General features: G+C 40.7%; 1 protein-coding gene and 1 non-coding gene across 11 annotated transcripts in view; one reads left to right on the forward strand and one right to left on the reverse strand.

Annotated features, from left to right (window-relative positions):
- The window catches only part of AMBRA1 (autophagy and beclin 1 regulator 1), a 177,836-nt gene that overhangs the window by 124,988 nt on the left and 31,354 nt on the right, over positions 1–21,494 (forward strand). For all 10 annotated transcript variants that reach the window (XR_008421142.1, XM_053899775.1, XM_053899770.1 and 7 more), the window contains 2 exons: positions 10,792–10,902; positions 20,871–21,059. Coding sequence is in view for 9 of the 10 variants with exons in the window: in XM_053899775.1 (XP_053755750.1) it covers positions 10,792–10,902; positions 20,871–21,059 (300 nt within the window). In the remaining variant the exon portion in view is untranslated. The remainder of the gene's footprint in view (positions 1–10,791; positions 10,903–20,870; positions 21,060–21,494) is intronic.
- LOC128776377 (U6 spliceosomal RNA) lies at positions 2,287–2,393 on the reverse strand. Its single transcript, XR_008421440.1, has one exon. It is a non-coding gene; the product is annotated as a U6 spliceosomal RNA (small nuclear RNA).

The following is a 21,494-nucleotide window of genomic DNA, read 5'->3' on the forward strand; positions in this document are numbered from 1 at the left end:
AGAGAGGCTAAAAGCTGTTTTTGAAAAAAAGTTTCTAATTCTCCTTTCCAAGCAACAGAACAGAGGAGTCTGAGAGAAGCAGAGGCAGGGAGAGACATCATGCAGGCTATCAGGTTTGGTGGAGCTCACCTACCACATAACTGTCATGACTATTATGATTTTATCCCTAGGGGCGCCTGGGTGGCTCAGTCCGTTAAGCATCCAACTTCAGCTCAGGTCATGATCTCACAGTTTGTGAGTTCGAGCCCCAAGTCGGCTCTGTGCTGACACCTCGGAGCCTGAAGCCTCCTTTGGATTCTGTCTCCCTCTCTCTCTGCCCCTCCCTTGTTCATGCTCTCTGTCTCTGTCTCTGTCTCTCTGTCTCTGTCTCTCTCTCTCAAAAATAAACAAACATTAAAAGAATAAAAAATAGAAAAAGATTTTATCCCTAGACATATTCCCGATGCTTCCAGCCTACAAATTGAAGACCTGACTCAGAGAATGAGACTTGACAGCTTGGTTTTGCTGTTCTCTGATGGTTGGCCAGGATCACTGGATTTAAGTTCTTTTCCTCCTTATTTTGTTTCTTGTCATAATCATCCTTATTTACTCTTGCTCTGAGGCTCCAGGGAAAGAAGTCTGTGGTCATATGCTAGAAAGTGAACTGCCGTGACTGCCAGTATCCTCATAGACAATTGCTGTTTCCACTGTCTCCTAGAGTATGAGGGAGAGTCTTGGGCTCAAATTTTTTTTTTCCAATTAATAGTCTTTTTTTTTTTTTTTTTTTTTGAGCAGTCTTAGGTTTAAAAGGAAAATCAAATGGAAAGTACACAGAGTCCCCATAGCCTCCCATAGACCCCCCTCACCATCATCATCCTTCACCAGAGCAGTACGCTTGTTATATATAACCGTGAACCAACGCTGACACATCATTATCATCCAAAGCCCATAGTTTACATTAAGTTTCACTTTTAATGTTAAGTTCTATGAGTTTGGGCAAATGTATGATGACATGTATCTACCATCATAGTATTATACAAAAATAGTTTCACTGGCCCCAAAATCTCCTTGGTGCTACAACTATACCTCCCTCTCTCCCCTAAACTGCTGGCAATCACTGATCTTTTTGCTGTGTCCATAGTTTTGGCTTTTCCAGAATAAAACATAGTTAGAATCACAACATATATAGCTTTTTGCTTCTTTTAATTAAATTTGCTCTGTGTCTTTTCATGGATTGATAGTTTATTTCTTTTTAGAGTTGAGTAATATTCCATTGTATGGTTGTACCATCGTTTATTCATTTTCCTGTTAAAGGACATTGTGGTTGCTTCCAAGTTGTGGCAGTTATGAATAAAACTGCTATAAACATCTGTGTGTAGGTTTTTGTGTGACATTTGCTTTCAACTGATTTGAGTAAATACCAAGGAGCATGATTGCTGGATCATATGGCTAAGAGTATGTTTAGTTTTGCAAAGAAACTGCCAAACTGTCTTCCAAAGTAGCTGTACCATTTTGCATCCCCACCAGCAGGGAATGAGAGTTCCTGTTGTTTTGTAGCCTTTTCACCATTTGGTGTTGTCAGTATTTTACATTTTAGCCATTGTGGTAAGTGTGTAGTAGTTTCTCATTGTTATTTTATTTTGCAGTTCCCTAATGAGAAATGATGTTTGAGCATCTTTTCATATGCTTATTTCTTTGTATCTTCTTTGGTAAGGTGTCTGTTCAGATTTTTTTTTGCCAGTTTTCAAATCAGGTTGTTTTGTTGTTGTTGAGTTTTGAAGGATCTTTGTGGGTGCCTAGGTGGCTCAGTCGGTTAAGCATCTGACTCTTGGTTTTGGCTCATCATCTCGCAATTTGTGGGATAAAGCCGTGAGTTGGGCTGTGTGCTGACAGGGCAGAGCCTGCTTGGGACTCTCTCTCTCTCTCTCTCTCTCTCTTTCCCTCTCTCCCTCTCTCCCTCTCTCCCTCTCTCCCTCTTTCCTGCTCACCCTCCTCCTCTCTTAAAAGAAATAGATAAGCTTTTATTTTTTTTTAAGAATGTGATACTTTTATTTTTTTAATTGTTTTTAAGTTTATTTATTTTGAGAGAGAGAGAGCAAGCTAACAAGGGAGAGGCAGAGAGAGAGGATCCCAAGCAGGTTCTTCACTGGGCACACAGCCCACTGCGGGGCCCGAGCTCAAGAACCATGAGATCATGACCTGAACCGAAATCACTCAACTGAGTGAGCCACTCAGGCGCCCCAATAGATAATCTTTTATTTTATTTTTTTTTCTTTCTTTTTTTTTTTTTTCTTCCTCCTGGCCTCTCAAAATATGGAATGCTTCACGAATTTGCGTGTCATCCTTGCACAGGGGCCATGCTAATCTTCTCTGTATCGTTCCAATTTTAGTATATGTGCTGCCGAAGTGAGCACGATAATCTTTTAAAGAAAATATTAAAAAATAAAAGTTCTTTGTAAATTTTGGATACTAGTCCTTTATTGGATAAATGTTTTGCAAAGATTTTCTACCAGTCTGTGGCTTGTCTTTTCATTCTTTCTTAATACTGTCTTTCACAGAGCAGAACTTTTTAATTTTAATGAAGTCAACTTTGTCATTTTTGTTTTTCATGGATTGCACTTTTGGTGGAAAAGTCTTTGCCAAACCCAAGGTCACCTACATTTTCTCTTACATTATCTCCTAGGAATGTTATAGTTTTCTGTTTTACATCTAGGTCTTTGATCCCATTTGAGTTAATTTTTGTGAAAAGTACAAAATTTATACCTAGATTCATATTTTTGCATGTGGATGTCCAGTTATTTCAGCATCATTTATTGAAAAGACTATACTGAATTGCTGTTGTGCTTTTGTCAAAGATCAGTTGACTTAGGGTTTATTTCTGGACTCTTTATTCTGCTCCATTGATCTATTTGTCTGTTCTTTCACCAGTAGCCACACCATGTTCATCACTGTAGCTTTTTAGTAAGTCTTCAAGTCAGATAGCATCAGTCCTCCAATTTTGTTCTTGGCTATTCTCGATCTTCTGCCATTCCAGATAACCTTTAGAATTTTTCAGTATTCATAAAGGAATGTTCTGGGATTTTGATTGGGATTGCATTGAATCTATAGATCCATTTGGGAAGAATTGACATCTTAACAGAATTAAGTCTTCCTATCCATGAACACGAAATATCTCTCCAATATTTATTTTAGATCTTTTGTGATTGCTTTCATTGCAGTTTTGTAGTTTTCATCCTATAGATCTTGTACATATTTTGTTAGATTTATATCTAAAATTTTTTTTCATCTGATGTAAATGGTATTGTATTTTTTATTTTATTTTTTTAAATATTTTTAATGTTTATTATTTATTTTTGAGAGAGAGAGAGAGAGAGAGACAGACACAGCATGAGCAGGGGAGGGGCAGAGAGAGGGAGACACAAAATCCAAAGCAGGCTCCAGGCTCTGAGCTATCAGCACAGAGCCCGATGCAGGGCTCGAACCCAAGAACTGTGAGATCATGACCTGAGCTGAAGTTGGACGCTTGACCAACTGAGCCATCCAAGCACCCCTGTATTTAATTTGTAATTCCAATTCCAGTTACTCATTTGTTCACTGCTGGTATATAAGAAAGCAGTTGACTTTTTTTTTTTTTAACCTTTATTTATTTTTGAGGGGGGTGCGGGGGAGAGGCAGAGTGTGAGCAGGGAAGGGACAGAGAGAGAGGAAGACAGAATTTGAAGCAGGCTTCAGGCTCTGAGCTATTAGCACAGAGCCTGATGCAGGACTCGAATCCACAGGCTGTGAGATCATGACCTGAGCTCAAGTTGGACGCTTAACTGACTGAGCTACCCAGGTGCCCCAGCAACCGACTTTTTCTGTATTAACCTTGTATCCTGCAACCTTGATATAATTGTTTAATAGTCCCAGGAGTTACTTTTATTATTCTTTGACATTTGTAATAGACAATCATGTCATCTGTAAACAAAGACAGTTTTGTTTCTTCCTCTCCAATGGTATATACCTCTTATTTGCTTTCTTATCTTATTGTATTAGCTAGGATTTCCAGTACAGTGATGAAGAGGAGTAGTGAGAGGAGACATCCTTGCTTGTTCCTGATCTTTGGGAGAAATCACATAGTTTCTGATCATTAACTATGATGTTAGCTATAGGGTTTTTGTAGACATTTTCTATCCAACTGAGATAGTTCTCTCTTCCTAAGTTTCTGATAGTTTTTATTGTAAGTGTTGGGTTTTGTCATAGCTTTTTCTATCTGTATCTATTGGTATGATTATTTGATTTTTCTTCTTTGTCCTGCTGATATAACGGATTGTATTTATTGATTTTCAAATGTTGAGCAAGGCTTGCATAGCTGGGATAAATCCCACTTGGTCATAGTATATAATTTTTAAAATATATTATTGGATTTGACTTGCTAATATTTTGTTGAGGATTTTTGCCTCTGAGATACCAGTCTATAGTTTTCCTTTCTTCACTGTCTTTGTCTGGTCTCAGTGCTGAGGGTAATACTGGCCTTATAAAGTGAATTTGGAAGTAGATCCACTTAAGTTTTCTGTAAGAAATTGTAGATTTGATGTAATTTCTTCCTTAAATGTTTGATAGAATTTACCAAGTGAACCCACTTGGGTCTGGTGCTTTCTGTTTGAGAAGGTTATTAATGATTAATTCAACTTAGTAAGTATATGCCTATTCAGATTATCTATTTCTTCTTGTGTAAATTTTGGTAGACTCTGTCTTTCAGGCAATTAGTCCATTTCTAATAGATTACCAAATTAGTGGGTATTGAGTTGTTCATAGTAGTCTTTTATTATCCTTTTAGTATCCATGCATCAATAGTGATGGCCCCTCTTTTATTTCTGATACTAATAATTTGTGTCTTCTCTCTTCTTTGGTTAGCTTGGCTCAAGGTTTATCAATTATATTGATCCTTCTAAAGAACCAGCTTTTGGTTTTATTTTTTTCTATTGATTTCTTATTTTTAGGTTCATTGATTGCTTCTCTAATTTTTTTTTCTTACATTGGATTTCATTTGCTCTTCTTTTCTTATTTCCTAAGGTGGAAGCTTAAATTATTGATTTTAGATCTTCTTTTGTCTTCCCAAAGAAGATACTTTTTTAAAAACTATTTATTTATTTTTGAGAGTGAGAGTGCACAAATAGGGGAGAAGGGGAAAGGGCACAGAGGGGGAGAGAGACAGTGGGGGGCGTGGGGGAGAGAGAGAGAGAATGAGAGTGAATCCCAAGCAGGCTCTGTGCCATCAGCGCAGAACCCAACATGGGGCTCAGACCCACTAACCACAAGATCATGACCTGAGCTGAAACCAAGAGTTGGACACTCAACCAACTGAGCCACCCAGGTGCCCCTATTTTTCTTCTCTTTTAATGTATACATTTCAGTGCAGTACATTTCCCTCTAAGCACTGCTTTTGTTGCATCTAACAAATTTTAATAAGTTGTATTTTCATCTTCATTTAGTTCAAAATATTTTAAAATTTCTCTTGAGATGTCTTCTTTGAGCCATGTGTTATTTAAAGTGTGTTGCTTAATCTCCAAATATTTGGGGATTTTCCAGTTATCTTTTTGCTACTAATTTCTAGTTTAATTCCCTGTGGTCTGACAGCATACTTTGTATGATTTCTGTTCTTTTAAATGTGTTACAGTGGGTTTTGTGGCCCAGAATGTGACTGTCTTGGCCTAGGCTGTTTTTCAAGGAGAAAGTTACTACAGAGTCTAGGGGCTTGGCATTTGACCTTAATTCTAAAGTTAAATGCTTCTGTCTCTTGGCCCTGGCACATAATTTGGACTAGTCTTTACAAAAGGACCTGTATCTTTGACTTGTTGATTACAGAGCTATACCTGTAGAGAAAAAGCATATAGAGAGTGGAATAAATGTTTAAAATTATTTTATTTTATTTTTTTAATTTTTTAAAAAATGTTTATTTATTTTTGAGAGAGAGACAGAGCATGAGCAGGAGAGGGGCAGAGAGGGAAGGAGACACAGAACCTGAAGCAGGCTCTAGGCTCTGAGCTGTCAGCACAGAGCCCGATATGGGGCTCAAACTCACTAACCACGAGATCATGATCTGAGCTGAAGTCAGGCGCTTAACCGACTGAGCCACCCAGGCACCCCTAAAATACTTTTAATGGTAGCCATTTGTTAGACACTTACTACTTGCCATTGCTTTACATTTACTCGTTCAGTAAGTTCTCTCAATGACCCTATAAATTGTCAGCATTATCATTATACCTGTTTTACAGGTAAGACAACTGAGGTTCAGAGAGACACATAGTCATACTGCAGTAGATGCTAGCAGGCAGTATCAAAATCCGGTCCATCTGATTCTGAAGCCTGTATTCTCGGACACCATACAAAAAACAAACAAACTACAAGCCATAATATCCCAGTTCAAGCTAGTCTTTCATCTATGACAGAAGTGGGAAACTAAGTTTGCTAAGGGAATATGTGTATAATGCTATGCCTTTGATTAGTTTCTTTCCAAAATCAGTATCACTAACAGTTCTGGTGACTTTAGTTGTGGACATTCTAATAGTGGTGCTTCCTGAGAGCACCTATTTTGGAGTTAAAAATGTAGGCTATATTTATTTAGCTTGGCGGTTTCTGACCAGGGATGATTTTGGTCCCAGGGAACATTTGGCAATGTCTGGAGACAATTTTGGTTGTCACAACTGGGTGAGGGGGTAGTGGGCAGAAGCCAGCAATAGTGCCAAACACCTTACAAAGCCCAAGACCCACCACACCCCCTAAACAAAGAATTATCTGGCCCAAAATATCAGTAGTGGAGGCTGAGAAACCCTCAGTCTAGCTTGTCTATCCTATTATTACTGAGAAAACCTCGAGGCCTCAGAAATCTCTCCACAGTCTCTCAGGATTTAGCTTCTGAGGCTAAGTGCCTCGTATGTAAATACTTCGGAGCTCAGCCCATTAACTCATTCTGGCACATTTCCTATACCTTAAGCTTAGTGGCCAGAGGCCTACTAAATGGTTGGGACTTTTTAATAGGGTGATACTTTTTCTTCCTGATGTTTCCGAGAGACAGGCTCAGCTGGCTTGCAGCTCTTGCAGAAGAGAACCTGGTGACAATACGCTAATCTGTTGCTGGCATCTTTTCCTCCTAATCTATGTTTACACGGCACTGAAAATCGACTCCCTGGTGCCAGGCTCCATTTCTCCTAAGCGCTCTGGCACCATTGGCCGAGAACACCTCCCCAGTCTCTTCCACACAGTGCTACCATACATGTTTATTATATTGCACAGCTGTTCTCCAGAAGACATTTCTGGAGGCGTGGACTGTACAGTAGCTTCTGGAGCCAGGGGTTGGAGTCTTAATCATTATGTTCCCAGTTGCAGATCCACAGCACTCTTAAAGCCTCTGGTTTTTCCTTCCTTCCTTCCTTCCTTCCTTCCTTCCTTCCTTCCTTCCTTCCTCCCTCCCTCCCTCCCCCACCCCTCCCTCCCTCCCTCCCTCCCTTCCTTCCTTCCTTCCTTCCACGTTTATTTATTTTTTTAATGCTTTTTTAAAAATTTTTTTTAACGTTTATTTATTTTTGAGACAGAGACAGAGCATGAACGGGGGAGGGTCAGAGAGAGAGGGAGATACAGAATCTGAAACAGGCTCCAGGCTTTGAGCCGTCAGCACAGAGCCCGATGCGGGCTCAAACTCACGGACCGCAAGATCATGACCTGAGCCGAAGTCGGACACCCAACCGACTGAGCCACCCAGGCGCCCCCTTTAATGCTTTTTTAAATGTTTATGTATTTTTGAGAGAGAGAGAGAGAGAGTGTGTGTGTGTGCACAAGTGGGGGAGGGGCAGAGAAGAGAGGGAGACACAGAATCTGAAGCAGGCTCTAGGCTCTGAGCCGTCAGCACAGAGGCCGACGTGGGGCTTGAACTCACAAACCACGAGATCATGACCTGAACTGAAGTCAGACATTTAACCAACTGAGCCACCCAGACTCCCTGCATCTGATATTTTCCTTAACTGTTTTCCTAATTGTAGCTCCCATCCTCTCCCCCAGATTTTAAGCTCCTAGAATACGGAGTCTGTTTCTTCAGTTTATTTTCTATCCTTCAGTTTATTTTCTACTCTCTTGCTATTAGCAACTAACATTCCATTCACCATCTATTGAGAAATCAATTTACCTTCTATTATTTTGTGTTTTATGCTTTTGTATTAAAAGTTGGAGGACAGAGGCCCCTGGGTGGCTCAGTCGGTTGAGCGTCCGACTCTTGATTTCGCCTCAGGCCATGATACAGTTGTGAGATCAAGCCCCAGTTAGGTTCTGCACTGGCAGCGCAGAGCCCGCTTGGGATTCTCTCTCTTCCCCTCTGCTCCTCTCCCTGCTCTCTCTCACTTTCTCACACACACAAAACAAATAATCATTAAAAAAAAAGAGAAAGACTCTCTTAGCTAGGCTTGCTTGCTCCATTAAAAAAAAATTTGGAGGACATGATAACTACAATGGTGTGAGAGAGACTAGTGGTTGGAGGGCAATGTCAGCCATCTAGACAAGCAAACCCGGGAACAATTCATAAGCTTAGTGATGTTGAGCCTGGATTAGAGTGAAACTGAGTAATTCTTTCCAGGGAAGTGGTAGACCTTAGAACTTAAAAGTTATTTTCATTATCAAGGGGGCCTAGAAAAATCAAGAAAGTTCCTATTAAGAAAATCCAGTAGGGGTACCTGAGTGGCTTAATTGGTTAAGTGTCCAAATTTGGCCCAGGTTATGATCTCACAGTTCATGAGTTTGAGCCTCCCATTGGGTTCTCTGCTGTCAGTGCAGAGCCTGCTTTGGATCCTCTGTCCCCCATCTCTCTCTGCCCCTCTCCCCTGCTTGCATGCACTTTCTCTCTCAAAAAAAAAAAAATATATATATATATATATATATATATATATATTTTTTTTTTTTTTTTTTTTAAAGTCCAATACGTAGGTTACCCCCTTCAAAACCCAGAGAAGTTCAGCAAAGTTCCCAAGTCAGGTGTAATTATTATAGGATATTCTATAAAGGTTAAAATTATGAGGAACATAGATTTACCTCATTTGAGTGATATGCCACAGGGCCCTCAGTAGGGGTTTGAGGTCAGTGAGCTCACTGTCAGCACTGCCAATGCTATCTTTCTCAGGCCTTCCGGGAGATCATGACCGTTTGGATCTATGTCTTTGTAAGATTTTAGAGAATTTTGTTGTGGGGGTATTGGTTTATCTAGAACAGTATTTCGGAGCCCTTGCAGACATTTTTTTCCAATCATCCCCCCTCCCGTGAAATTTTAATATTACAGATATGCTGTATATCTGTCACGCACTACAGTATTTTGGAGGCAAGCTAGTGATTGCACTAAGATTTCCCCATGAACCAATTTTCACCCCCACGGGGGCAATATTGCCCATGTTGCAAATACGTAATCTAGCAATATTATCATCTTGGAAATGAACTGTTATTTTTACCTTTCTTTACAAATTGAAACTGGGACAAGGACACTATCAGTAAACTAGTGTTGAAAAGAGTCTTCTTATGTAGTGGCTTGCTGCAACTGGAGAAGAGTGAGAACGGCATTTTTCTGGCTTGTATGGAGGACATTTTCTCTGAACAGCCTCTTGACCATTTGGGGAAAGAACAGGAAAAGACCAGGAATGGCAGACAGACCAATCAATGCAGCTCACCAAAAGGAAGACAAAAGTACAGGTGACAAAACCGTTTTGCCAGGGATATGCTGAGGAGGAAGGTGGTGAAACTGAAGAATCTAGGTATAAAATAGTCTGTTGTTCCAAGGCTAGTAAGCTCTAACCAGTTCATTTTCTTAAAGTAGGAGGTGATTTGCAGCAGAGAATACCATTTAGGTTGTCTAGCATGCAACAGTGTTCTATTCTCCCAAGAGGGTTTGGCTTGTCTGATCAAAAGGGTGGTTGTGTATGAAATGCACCTCAGAAGGAGGAGGAGGAAATGACATGTTCATGTAAATGAAATACAACTGCAAATTAAAGTGTCACCCTGTTAAAAAAAAAAATCCATTTTTCATTTAATTGGTTTCCAAAGGAAAAAAATGTCATACAGAAGTGTATATCTCAGGGAAAGTTAAACCGTGAGGTGTTTCAAGTGAATTCGGATTCAAGGAAGTTCTCATGGGGTGGGGAGAGGAGGGGTTTATAAAATATTGCCCTAATAAAAATATTCTGATACTGAAAAGCTAGGCTTATAAATTTCTGCTGTCGTTACATGCCAGGGGTCCAGAAGAAATTAGCAAATAATGACCTCATTTGTTCTTTACCGTCTCTATGTATCTAATCAGCTGTATACTGGCTGCCTCTTCCCTGGAGGAAGCTTCCTTTTGTGATGTTTTGTTAGGGAGAAGGTCATGTACAAAGGAGGAGACACTTTCTCCCAAATAGCTCTGCTTACTACAAAGACATCCAGGAATGAAATGCTTTTCTGTAGGTCCTTTCTCTGTTAATGTTGTCCTCCCATTTTTCACTCCCCCCGCCCCTCAATTTTATGAAAATTTATCTTTCTCTTTACACTGAGAGCCTACCAGACAGGACATATATGTTACCTGCCACATTGTTGGCACCAAGGAAATGTTAAATAATCATGGGACGAGCTGATTAATGGGATTATGTTTCCAGTAGAATTGTTCCCGAGAGGCATGTCTGGTTTCTCTTTGAGATGGGGATTTAGCAGATGGTTCTTCCTCTTCCCCCTCTCCTGCTAATCCCAGTACATGTTGTTTTGTGTTTACAGAGGAAACATGGATAAAGACTATAATGTGCTCTCTTTGTCTTCTCCCCCAACCAGGGGCAGTGATTGGTGATGGACAGTCTGCTGTGGCCAGTAACATTGCCAACACCACCTACCGGCTCCAGTGGTGGGACTTCACTAAGTTTGACCTCCCCGAAATCAGTAATGGTAAGCCAAAGTAGAGCTGGTAGTGGTGGAAGGGCTGTCTCTTATTGGTGGGTCAGAACTCAGAAGCCCATGGAGCACTGGAGTTCTCATGATATTGTTGAGCAGCTGATTGCCAGTTTCTGCAGTTTCTCAGTTTCTTCAGTTCTCAGTCGGTAGTCAGCAGACATGTTTTGAGCGCCCACCCTAAGCAGCGAACCGTGGTGGCTGTGGTGCCAGGGGCAGTGCCAAGATGGACACAGAGATGAAGGGGTCTCTACTCTGGGGAGTTCACCAACTAGTAGCTCATTGTCCTAATAAGCCTCAATGTTTAGGTGGAACTGAGAAGAAAAGAAAGAGCAAGGAGTTTAGGAACTGAGAGCTAGCCCTTGTGACCCTTGAAGAGAGACTGTGGTGATGTTAAACTCATTTGTTAATCCAGAACTGGATGGAACACAGTGAATGGCACAGTTGGACTGTGACTTACAAACATACCTATCTGATAGTCCATTTTCCCAGCTTCCTGGGAAGTCCGCAATCCCATGTGTCAGTGGTTTATCACAGCATTTTAAAGAACTTCACTTTTTATCGAATGAAGGACTTCTGAGAAGTAGCAGTTCGGCCTGTGTTTGAATACTGCAGATGACAGGCCACACTGTCTGACAAGATGGCCTAATCCATCACTGATAAGTTCCTGTTATTGTTCCCTTGCTGTTATTTCCTCCCATTGGTCCTGGTTCTACCTCTGAATCTCCATAGAATAAGTCTAACATACCTCTTGTGATGGTCCTCCAACTATTTGAAGATAAATTGCCATTTTCCTTTCCTAAATCTTTCTTCTCAGGCCAGATTTCCTTCCTTGAGATTCCTTTTACTGATCCTGGTTTCCAAATCCTTGACAATTTTTCTCATCTTCCCTTTTGATTTTGGGGGGCCAGAACACAGTTAAAAACTCCAGATGGGAGCTGTCCAGTATGTAGCACAATGGTGGTTTGGACAGTGTTGATTCAGCATGAGATTTCAGCAGCTTTTTCTGAAGCCACTCTTCAGTTTGCGGTCACTTCAAATTCCTGGATAGTTAATTAAGAAACCAAGACTACTGTTCTATACTTACTTGTACGCTTGAATCTTTAAAAACCAAAACAGGTTTGGGGCACCTGGGTGGCTCAGTTGGTTGAGCGTCCGACTTCAGCTCAGGTCACGATCTCACAGTTCATGGGTTCGAGCCCCGTTTCGGGCTCTGTGCTGACAGCTCAGAGCCTGGAGCCTGTGTCAGATTCTGTGTCGCCCTCTCTCTCTGCCCCTCCCCCGTTCACGCTCTGTCTCTGTCTTAAGAATAAATAAACATTAAAAAAAAGTTAAAAAAAAAAAACAGGTTTGTATTTGTTTCTATTAAATGTTATCTTAATAGTGTCCATTGCAGTTCCTGGCTCCTCCCTCTCAGTGCCTTTTTGAACTTTGATTCAGTACTTGTCTCTCAGTCTTACATCATCTACTAATTTGATAAATATGCTTTCTCTGTCTTCCTTTGGATTACTAGCAAAAATGGTGAATCAGTCAGGACTTTATACCAGTCCTTGTGTTATGTTGCTGTGGACTTTCTCTGTGTCAGTTTTGGTTCATGAATTAGCACCCAGCCATGATGATCACAACTGAAGCCCACATTTAAAAAAAATCTTGTCTACAAGGTATTGTAAGAGTTTGTCAGATGCTTAAAATAATCAAGATGTTCTCTGTGGCATTTCCCAATCTGCCAGTCTTGGTATCCTTGTCAGACCATGAAAATAAGGTTAATTTTTCATGTCCTAATCTTAGTGAAACCACAGTAGCAGTCATTTATTTCTAAGTACTTATAAGCCACATGTTCAATAATCTTTTTGTTTAAGTCTGCTGGGAATCAACTGCAATCTACTTTTTCCTTTATTGAATACCAGGTTTGCTTGTTCAGCTCCAGATTTCTGACCCAGATCTTATTTGCCATAATTTATTTCGAGTTATTTTGTTTATATTGTTTACTTTGTGGAAATGTATTCAACGTTCAAAATTTTTTAAACTATAAAATAATATTACAGTGGAAAGTTTACCAACCCTGCTCCCAGGTACCCACCACTCCTCCCCATAGGCAGCCACAATTAGCAGTTCCTTGTATATCTTTTCAAGGATACCTTATGTGTGTATAAACAGGCAAATGCAAATGTATGTTTTCTCACCTTCTGTTTGACCCAAATGGTAACATGTTATACATACTCTTCTTTCTGCACTTTGCTTTCTGTACTTTATAATGTATGTTGGTCATCTTACATATCAGTATATGAAGAGTTAACTCTTTCTTTTTTAATAAGTGCCAGTATTCCATTGTCCAAATGGAGTCTCTTGGTTCCATTTTTTAACGATTTTTCAAACAGTCTTCCTCCGAGGAACTTTTAAATTGTTTTCAGTCTTTTGCCATACAAACCGTGCTGTAGTTTGTTGTTTTGCATACATGCAAGAATATCTATAGGATAAATTCCTAGGAATAGAATTGTAGTTAGGAAGAGTACATACATCTGTGATTTGGGTAGATGTTGCTAAGTCACCCTCTGTAGGGTTATGCCGATTTCTACTCTTCCCTGCAGCCTATGTGAATGCCTGTTCCCTAAACTCTTGCTGGCAGAATGTGCTAACCGTATTTTTGGATATTTGCATTTCCGATAGGTAAAAAATAGTATGTAGGTATTTTAAGTTTGTATTTCTTATATTACACCAGGTTGTGCGCCTCTTTATACACTTAGCTATGTGTATTGCCTTTTCTTGACCTGTCCATGTGCTTTACCTGTTTTTCTATTGTGTTGCTGATCTTTTCCTTATCGGGTCTACAGGAGCTCTTTCTAAATCAGAAAATTAACTTCTAATAGGAGCTCCCTGGTTGTCATTTGTCTTTTGACTTTGCTGAAGGTTATTTTTGTCATAGAACTTATTTTAAGTAGTCAAAATTATCCAACTTTCCATTTATGGTTCCCAGATTTTGTGTCATCATTAGGAAGATCAGTTAGTACTTTTGTATTTTAGTTCCTTTACCTTCAAGTCTTTGATTCACTAGAAGTTTAACCTAGTTCCAAATAGCAGAATATGATCCAGCTTTTACTCCATATGGCTACTCATTTGTCCCAAGTTTATAGACTAATGCATTTGTCCCCATTGATTTGGAATGTCACTTTCATCCTATTTTTACTTTCCTGTGTTTATTTAGATGTATTTCTAGACTATACATTCTATCCTAATGATCTGTGTGATTATTCATGTGAGAGTACCACATGGGTTTGTTTTGAGGCTTTGTGTTTTAGAATCTAGACCCATCCCCTCTTGTTGTTGTTGTTGTTGTTGTTGTTATTTACGTAGGCTTTATGCCCAGTGCAGAGCCAGACACAAGGCTTAAATTCATAACCCTGAGATCAAGACCTGACCTGAGATCAAGAGTTGGATGCTTAACCAACTGAGCCACCCAGGTGCCCCTCTTATTTCTTTAATCCAAATTATCCTGTCTGCTCAAGCAGTTTTGTTTTCCTGTATGGACTTTAAAACTGTTTTACTTCTTCCCTTCACACCCCCTCCGCCCTGAAAAAAACCCTGTAGTATAATTATTGCAATCACATTAAACTTATGAATTAACTTAAGGAGATTCAACATCTTTATGGTATCTTTTTAGTAAGAATGTGGTATGATTTTCCATTTCTCCAAGTTTCTCTTGTGTTGTTAGGAATGTTTTCTTCATATAGATCCTACAGAATTCTTAAGTTTACTATTATAAGCTTATTTTTAAAATCCTACTGTCTTACTGAATTGTTTACTAGTTATAGTTGTTACTCAGGTAAATCTCATGGATTTTCTAGGTGTGTTATCTGTAAGAAGTGATAATTTTACCTTCTCCATTCCAAGTTTTACATTTGTGATTTCTTTCCCTTGTCTATTTGCATTGGCTCCTATCAGTACAATGTTAAATAATAGCAGGCATCTTCATATTGTTCCTGATTTTATTAGGAAAACTTCTAGCTTTTTCCCTATAAACATATTGCTGGCTTTTAGGTTGAACCAGAACTAGTTTACCATTTTAAGGAAGTCATCTATTCCTATTTTATTGAAAGTTTTTATCGAGAATGGATTTTGAATTTAGTCATGGCCTTTCAGCATCTATGAAGATGATCTTATATTTTTTTTCCTCTCCTTTGATCTAATAATAAAATCTTCATATTAATGGATTCTGTAATATTGAACCTGTCTTTACATTTCTTGAAAAAAAAAAAAAAACAAAAAACACCTGGTTGGTAGAGTATTCTTTAATGTAAAATTCTTTCCATGTAGCTTACTAATAGACTTTTTTCATTGATTTTTGCAAGTGGGATGGCCCTGTCCTTTCTTATAATATCTATGGATTTTGGTGTCAGTATCATGCTTGTATTATAAATATAATTTGGTAGGTTTTCTTTGGAGCAGTTTAAATACTATTTGAATTGCTTATGCTTTTGTATTTTAAAGGTCTGGGCCTAATGTCTGTCTGTCTGTCTTTCTTTTCTTTCTTTCTTTCTTTCTTTCTTTCTTTCTTTCTTTCTCCCTCCCTCCCTCCCTCCCTCCCTCCCTCCCTCCTTCCCTTCCTTCCTTCCTTCCTTCCTTCCTTCCTTCCTTCCTTCCTTCCTTCCTTCCTTGCATAGAGGGAGGTAGTTCTTTGATAACTTTCTCTGTCAACTGTCCTATAAGGGGGTAAGCACATGAACTCTTATGACACGCTGTCCAGGTTCAAATCCCTGGTCAAGCCACCTTCCAGCAGTATGACCTTGGTTATTTAATCTCTCTCCACCTTCATTTCCTTGTCTATAAAGTGAGAATTATAATAGTGCAAACCTCATAGGGTTGTTCTGAGAATTATATTAGTTAATAATGTCAGGCACTCTGAACATTACCTGACATATAATAAATGGTCAGAAAGTGCTAGCTATTTTTATCATGTCTTTTTCTAGGAAATTGCACCATGATTCTTTGAGAGTATGGCCATAACTCTATAAAGTCCCACCTGCCCCCATCTTTAGTACACTGGGATATGTATTCTCCATCTATGGAGAGTAATGTTCATGTAAGTAAGATATTGCTCTCACCCCATTGCCTTATCTGTAATGGGCTTCCCATCCTTCTCAAGCATGTTGTTTCTACCCGGTTGCAGGTCATTTGCCTTGATAGGAAAACAAAATCTTCAGAAAACGGGCCTAGGATATGTTGCTGTCGTAGCTTTGATGGCCTTTTTGGTTGTCCCAATGTGTTTTGTATAAGCCTTAACTTGTTCCAACTACAACTTCCTGTAATTCTCCTTCTGTGTTTCTTCTTGCATCTTTTGATTACAACTCTTGTAAAACCTGAGTTGATCCGAGAGTTTCATGTAGAACTGGATTGGCTCATTTAGTTTGGCTCATGCATGGGGTTAGAATTCTGCTTTTTTAAGAGTGTCCTATTTTTCTTAGAGTTCTGACCTTGGAAAACAAACTGCGTTCTGGTTGCTTAGGGCGTATATGTCTAATTATAGTCAGTGTTCCTTCCCATGGTATTACCCTCTAGAATGACAGTCACTTTTACCTGAGTTGCCTGTGGTTTGCTGGTTGGTCTGAATGAACTCTAGTTACAGTTTGCATCTTCAGTCTTGATAGATTCAGCTGTGAGAAGAGTAAGTAGGGAATTTCTTTTGCTGTGGGATTAATTTCTGAACACCATGTACCTCTCTGTCAAGGGTAGCCTTTGGCTCTGGCACAGCCTGTGCCTGCCAGCCACTGGGCTTGAGTTTTACTCATGTGTTCAGCAGCCACTATATTGCTGGTCATCTGACTTACCGAATTGCATTTAACTTTTTTCTGGAGTTAAAGATTCTTGCCACATGTTTCTCTCAGTTGGGATGCAAGATTAATGAATTCCTCTTTGTAAAGTTTAGAAGCCGGTGAAAAGGCCTCAGACGTGTAGATAATTTTGAAAACACTTTCATGAAAAAGTAGCTCATTAGATTCACTCTTTTTTTGTTTGTTTTTAACATTTATTCATTATTGAGAGACAGAGACACAGAGCGTGAGCAGGGGAGGGGTAGAGAGAGGGGGAGAGACAGAATCTGAAGCAGGCTCCAGGCTCTGATCTGTCAGCACAGAGCCCGACGCGGGGCTCGAACTCACAAACTGTGAGATCATGACCTGAGCCGAAGTCGGTCGGTCAACCAACTGAGCCACCCAGGCGCCCCTCACTCTTGTGTTTTAAGAGTGAGCTCTTATTGGGTGAAGAGCATTGGTCACTAGGTCTTCCTGCCAGAACTGGCCTTCAGAAATCCAGTGGCTGAGTGGTGTAAGGCAGACCATACCACAGGAGATGTAGCGATTGGTGCCTTCAGGGAGGGCTTGCAGTGTCATACGTAGTTCTGTGAGGAGGTCTTACTTTGCAACCAGATGGGCTCAGAGCCAAAAGGAAATTTCCCTGCTGACTTAAACCCCTTTGAGTTTTCCAAATCAGTATCTAATGCATTTGCAAAAGCACTGCAACTGCTAATCGCTCCCATGGCCTCATCTGGCCAGCCAGCAACAGGCTACAAATCGATCTTTGTACAAGGTGTTTGTTTATAATTTATGGAGCTGATAGGAAGGCAGAGCCATCTGCTCCTCCAGGCATCAGTATTTCTAACCCCTCCCATTCCCTGCTAGGGCATTTTCACTTGGAAATCATTTATAATTAGGAGGAGATTACATTGCGGAGTCTGGAACATGGCTTCCTGCTGTCTTCTGCATCATTTTTTCTCCCCCTGGAGCTGCCCCCTGAAGCTCTTAAGCAGCTTTGATTTGAAAAATCCTTTCTTTCCTAACCTTTATTTCCATTCTGAGCTGCCCCATCACCCTTCCCCACATGTGTTTTTGCCTTTAAGTGCAGGGCAGGTTGCTGGAGCTACAGCTCAGGGATCAGGGACTGTTTGGTAAGGCAGCAGTTTTCAAGTGTGGTCCCAGACCAGCAGCATCAGAGGCATCTGGGAACTTGCTAGAAATGCAAATTCTCAGGCCTCACCCGAACATTCTGTGTTTTAATAAGCCCTCCAGGTGATTCTGATGCATGCTAATACTGGAGAAGCACTGTGATAAGGCGAGGCAGAGAGCAGAACAAAGATTTCTACCGGTGTGTGGGTTGCCAGTGTCTTAGGCTTTATTTCACTTCACCTTTTTCTCTACCTGCTTACATTATTGTTCAGTCCTGAAAGGGTGAGTTGTCCTTGTCATGAGTGCATTACTTTCCTAAGGCCCCAGAAAACAAGAAACCTCTCCCTGTGTAAATTAACTCATCAAAATTTCAGCCTCATGAGGAGAAGCTACACAAGTGAATGGAAGCAGTGACCACTCACCATTGTAACTGAACATTTCCATTTCCATGTGGGAAATTAATAGACAACGGGCAGCAAATGTAAGCCACTAATTGGAACTTTGAAATAAAAATGAAATTGTAAACACACCACCCAGTGCTCGCAGAAGTGAAGCTACCAAATCACTGTGTGCCTGCCACATCCCCTTCATTAGGACAGGAGTGAAGCCCCGGGTCACTAGCTGCACAGTTGCTGCGATTAAACATACGCCTGGAGAAGCTCTGCCTGAGTTTTCGGCATTCTCTTTTCATTTGTCATTTGCATGTCTGTCTGTGAGCTCCCTGCAGTGACTGGGAGCACTTGTGAAACTGGGTGGAGGTGGTGGGGAAGGAACAAAATTTGGGAGGTGGCCATTGATTTGGATTCATCATAATGTAGTAAACACAAACACAGTGGCTTGGACTGGAGGCTGACAAAATGCTTTTCTGTCTATACGCCCAGTTTTTCAGCGTTTTAGAGCCAGGCTTTCCAGAAGAAGGAAAACCTTACTTGTACTCTCCTTGCCACCCTGGCTCCCCTTAGGAATTAATCTGACAGTAAGCAGTTAAGTGCTTTTTATTTTATGTTGGTGGTGAGTTCTGAGGGTCACTATAGATTTCTATATGTTCAACTGAGTTGTATGTGAGCACACATGAGTCAGATCTCTGTATCAGGGAGATAAGAAAGCCTACTTTCATAAAATAGCCATCATGCGTTTTTAAGATATTAAATGTGGATAAAATGGTAATTGTGCAAAACTGTTTTAAAGTTTGTTATAGTCTCAATTGTCAGTTTCTTTTTATCTTTCTGAGGGTTGTGCCAGCCTCAAGTTTAGAAGATCAAGATGGACTCACTCCCGAAGCTTCCCCCATTCCTTTGTTTTTTTCTCTTTTTTATATATCGCCAATTGGAATCATGTGTCAGCCTAGGGAAGGAGGAAAAGATTGTCATTTTTTGGCACCAGGCTGGGGACCCTGAGTAAGGAGCAGACGGTCTCAGTGCTAACTAGATAAATCTAGCCACACAGGCTAGAGCAGATGGTGGGTTGGAAGTTGAGCAGTACAGAGCCCTAATGGTGATAGCAGTGAATATTTGGATGTCATTATTTTATTAGTTAGCAAACAGAACCATCCTTGTGGTCCCTCCTCGGTTTTATGTGTAATGGTGCTGTAGGTGTCAGCCCCCAAGAGTTGGCACAATAGCCTAATCAATGTGTTCTGATGTCTTTTTTGATCTACTTTGTCGTCTCTGTAACTTCATTCACAACACACAGGGAAAGGAGGATGAATATAGAGTATTAGAAATTACTGTGGGTCCCTGAGCCCCTAAGCCTTAGGCCCCTGAAAAGCAATTCTTTGTTTTGTTTCCTTAATTTCATGGGGAAACTTGCCCTTGACCTTCCTTCCAGGGCAGGCCTTTTGACTTCCTGGAATAGATCACCTGGAATCTGGTGAGTGCAGCTGAGCTTGAATTTTTTTTTTTTTTTTTTTTTTAACCATAATGCTTTTGACAGTGGACATTCAAGTAGTCTCCTTCAAATAAGAGAAGGACTGAAAAGTTTGTTTCATGTGCACTTGAAGTAGATCTAAGTGAGACAAAGCCCAGAGGAACTTGGTCCCTTTGGATGTGTTGTGCCGTTCTGCTTGTGCCCTTGGTGTGGGCATTCTGCTCCCAAGCTCACATCAAGGGTAAGCTGCTTCCTCTTGGCAGGGAATTACACAGTGGGCTTCGGAGATTCAAATGAAAACCCAAACAAAGCGTGTAGGCACAGGACCACTGCTGGCCAACATCTCAGTCCTGTCACATGGAGCAGATCCTCCCCACATTCTTCCACCACCCCCACCCCCACCCTACTCCCTCCTGCTGAGCCTGCTGCCTGGCTGACCCTGTGCATAATTCTTTGTAGCTGCCAAGTACAGACTGAGGCTGCCCCTGGCTGTTTGCTTATGGCATTGGTAAGGCCTACGGCATAATGAGAAATGAAGAGTTCTAGCCATCCAGCCACAGCTGGGCTTTGTTTCTCTTTGTCCTCTCTTGTGGAGTTAGGAACAGGTGTTAGCAAGGACCTGTCCAGAAGTCTGAAGTCTCTAAATGTTCCATTTCCCTTAAATGAGAAAGTAAGGCACAAACTCATGAAATGACTTCCTTCTCCAATGTCGCATAGCAGGTGTGCAGTAGGATCCTCACCCCAAGGAAGCTTTACCTGTATCACCTTTCTCTTGGAATCAGTGGTTTTGCATTTTCATTCATCTTAGTTTTGATCTCTTGGACAATAACAGCTGCTGAGTGGCTCTCCAGGAACAATTTTTAATAACTTTTTCCATATCTAATCTCTCAAATGATGTTTCCAAAGTGTGAGCTAAGACTCAGCAGGTGGTTGTGATTGTGTTGACTATCTGTCGTTTCCTATTAAAATGGTAAAAGAGACATATCTTTCCAGTCTCTTGTGTTGCTTCTTCCATGAAATTTTAGTTTGATTGACAAGGCAGCCTTTAGCGTTTCTAGAGAGGGTTCAGGCCCTTAGGAAAGCCCCCAAATTTCTTGGCCCAGAATTTTTTACACCATCAACTCCAAACTCTCTTACCCTCTTTTCTTTCTTTGTCTGATGCAGCCTCCGTGAATGTGCTGGTGCAGAACTGCAAGATCTACAATGATGCCAGCTGTGACATTTCTGCAGATGGCCAGCTCCTGGCAGCTTTCATCCCTAGCAGCCAGAGGGGCTTTCCTGATGAAGGCATCCTGGCAGTGTACTCCTTGGCCCCCCATAACCTGGGTGAAATGCTCTACACCAAGCGATTTGGTAAGGGAAAGAAAGCCCAACCTAGTGACAGAGGGATGTCGGTGCCTTTGCATGGGCATTCCTAGGTGAAGCATAGCTTAGGTTGGAGTACTGATCATATCCTGCCCCTGCCTCCTTAGGGCACAGGCCAGAGGAAGATTGCTTGGCAGGAGTCTTGGCTGGTAGCATTACAGAAGAATCTCAGAATAAGAGTCCTTCCTGCCATGACAGCATCACCAACATGCTTCTGCTGTGATGGCCATAGATAAAGGAGGAGCTTTGGTCATGGCTTGGGGAAGCTTATACACTGTGAGGCAGTTTGGCCTTGTGTATTAAAAGCCCCTAAAATGTATGTTCCCTTCAATCCAGGAATCCCACTTCTAAGGAAATAATCAGAAAACTATACAGAGATTTATGTACGAGGATGTTCACAGCAGTGTTACTTATAGAGAAAAA

Source organism: Panthera pardus, unplaced genomic scaffold (genome assembly GCF_024362965.1).
Source record: "Panthera pardus isolate Hobbes unplaced genomic scaffold, ASM2436296v1 HiC_scaffold_12, whole genome shotgun sequence".
NCBI classification, from domain to species: domain Eukaryota; kingdom Metazoa; phylum Chordata; class Mammalia; order Carnivora; family Felidae; genus Panthera; species Panthera pardus.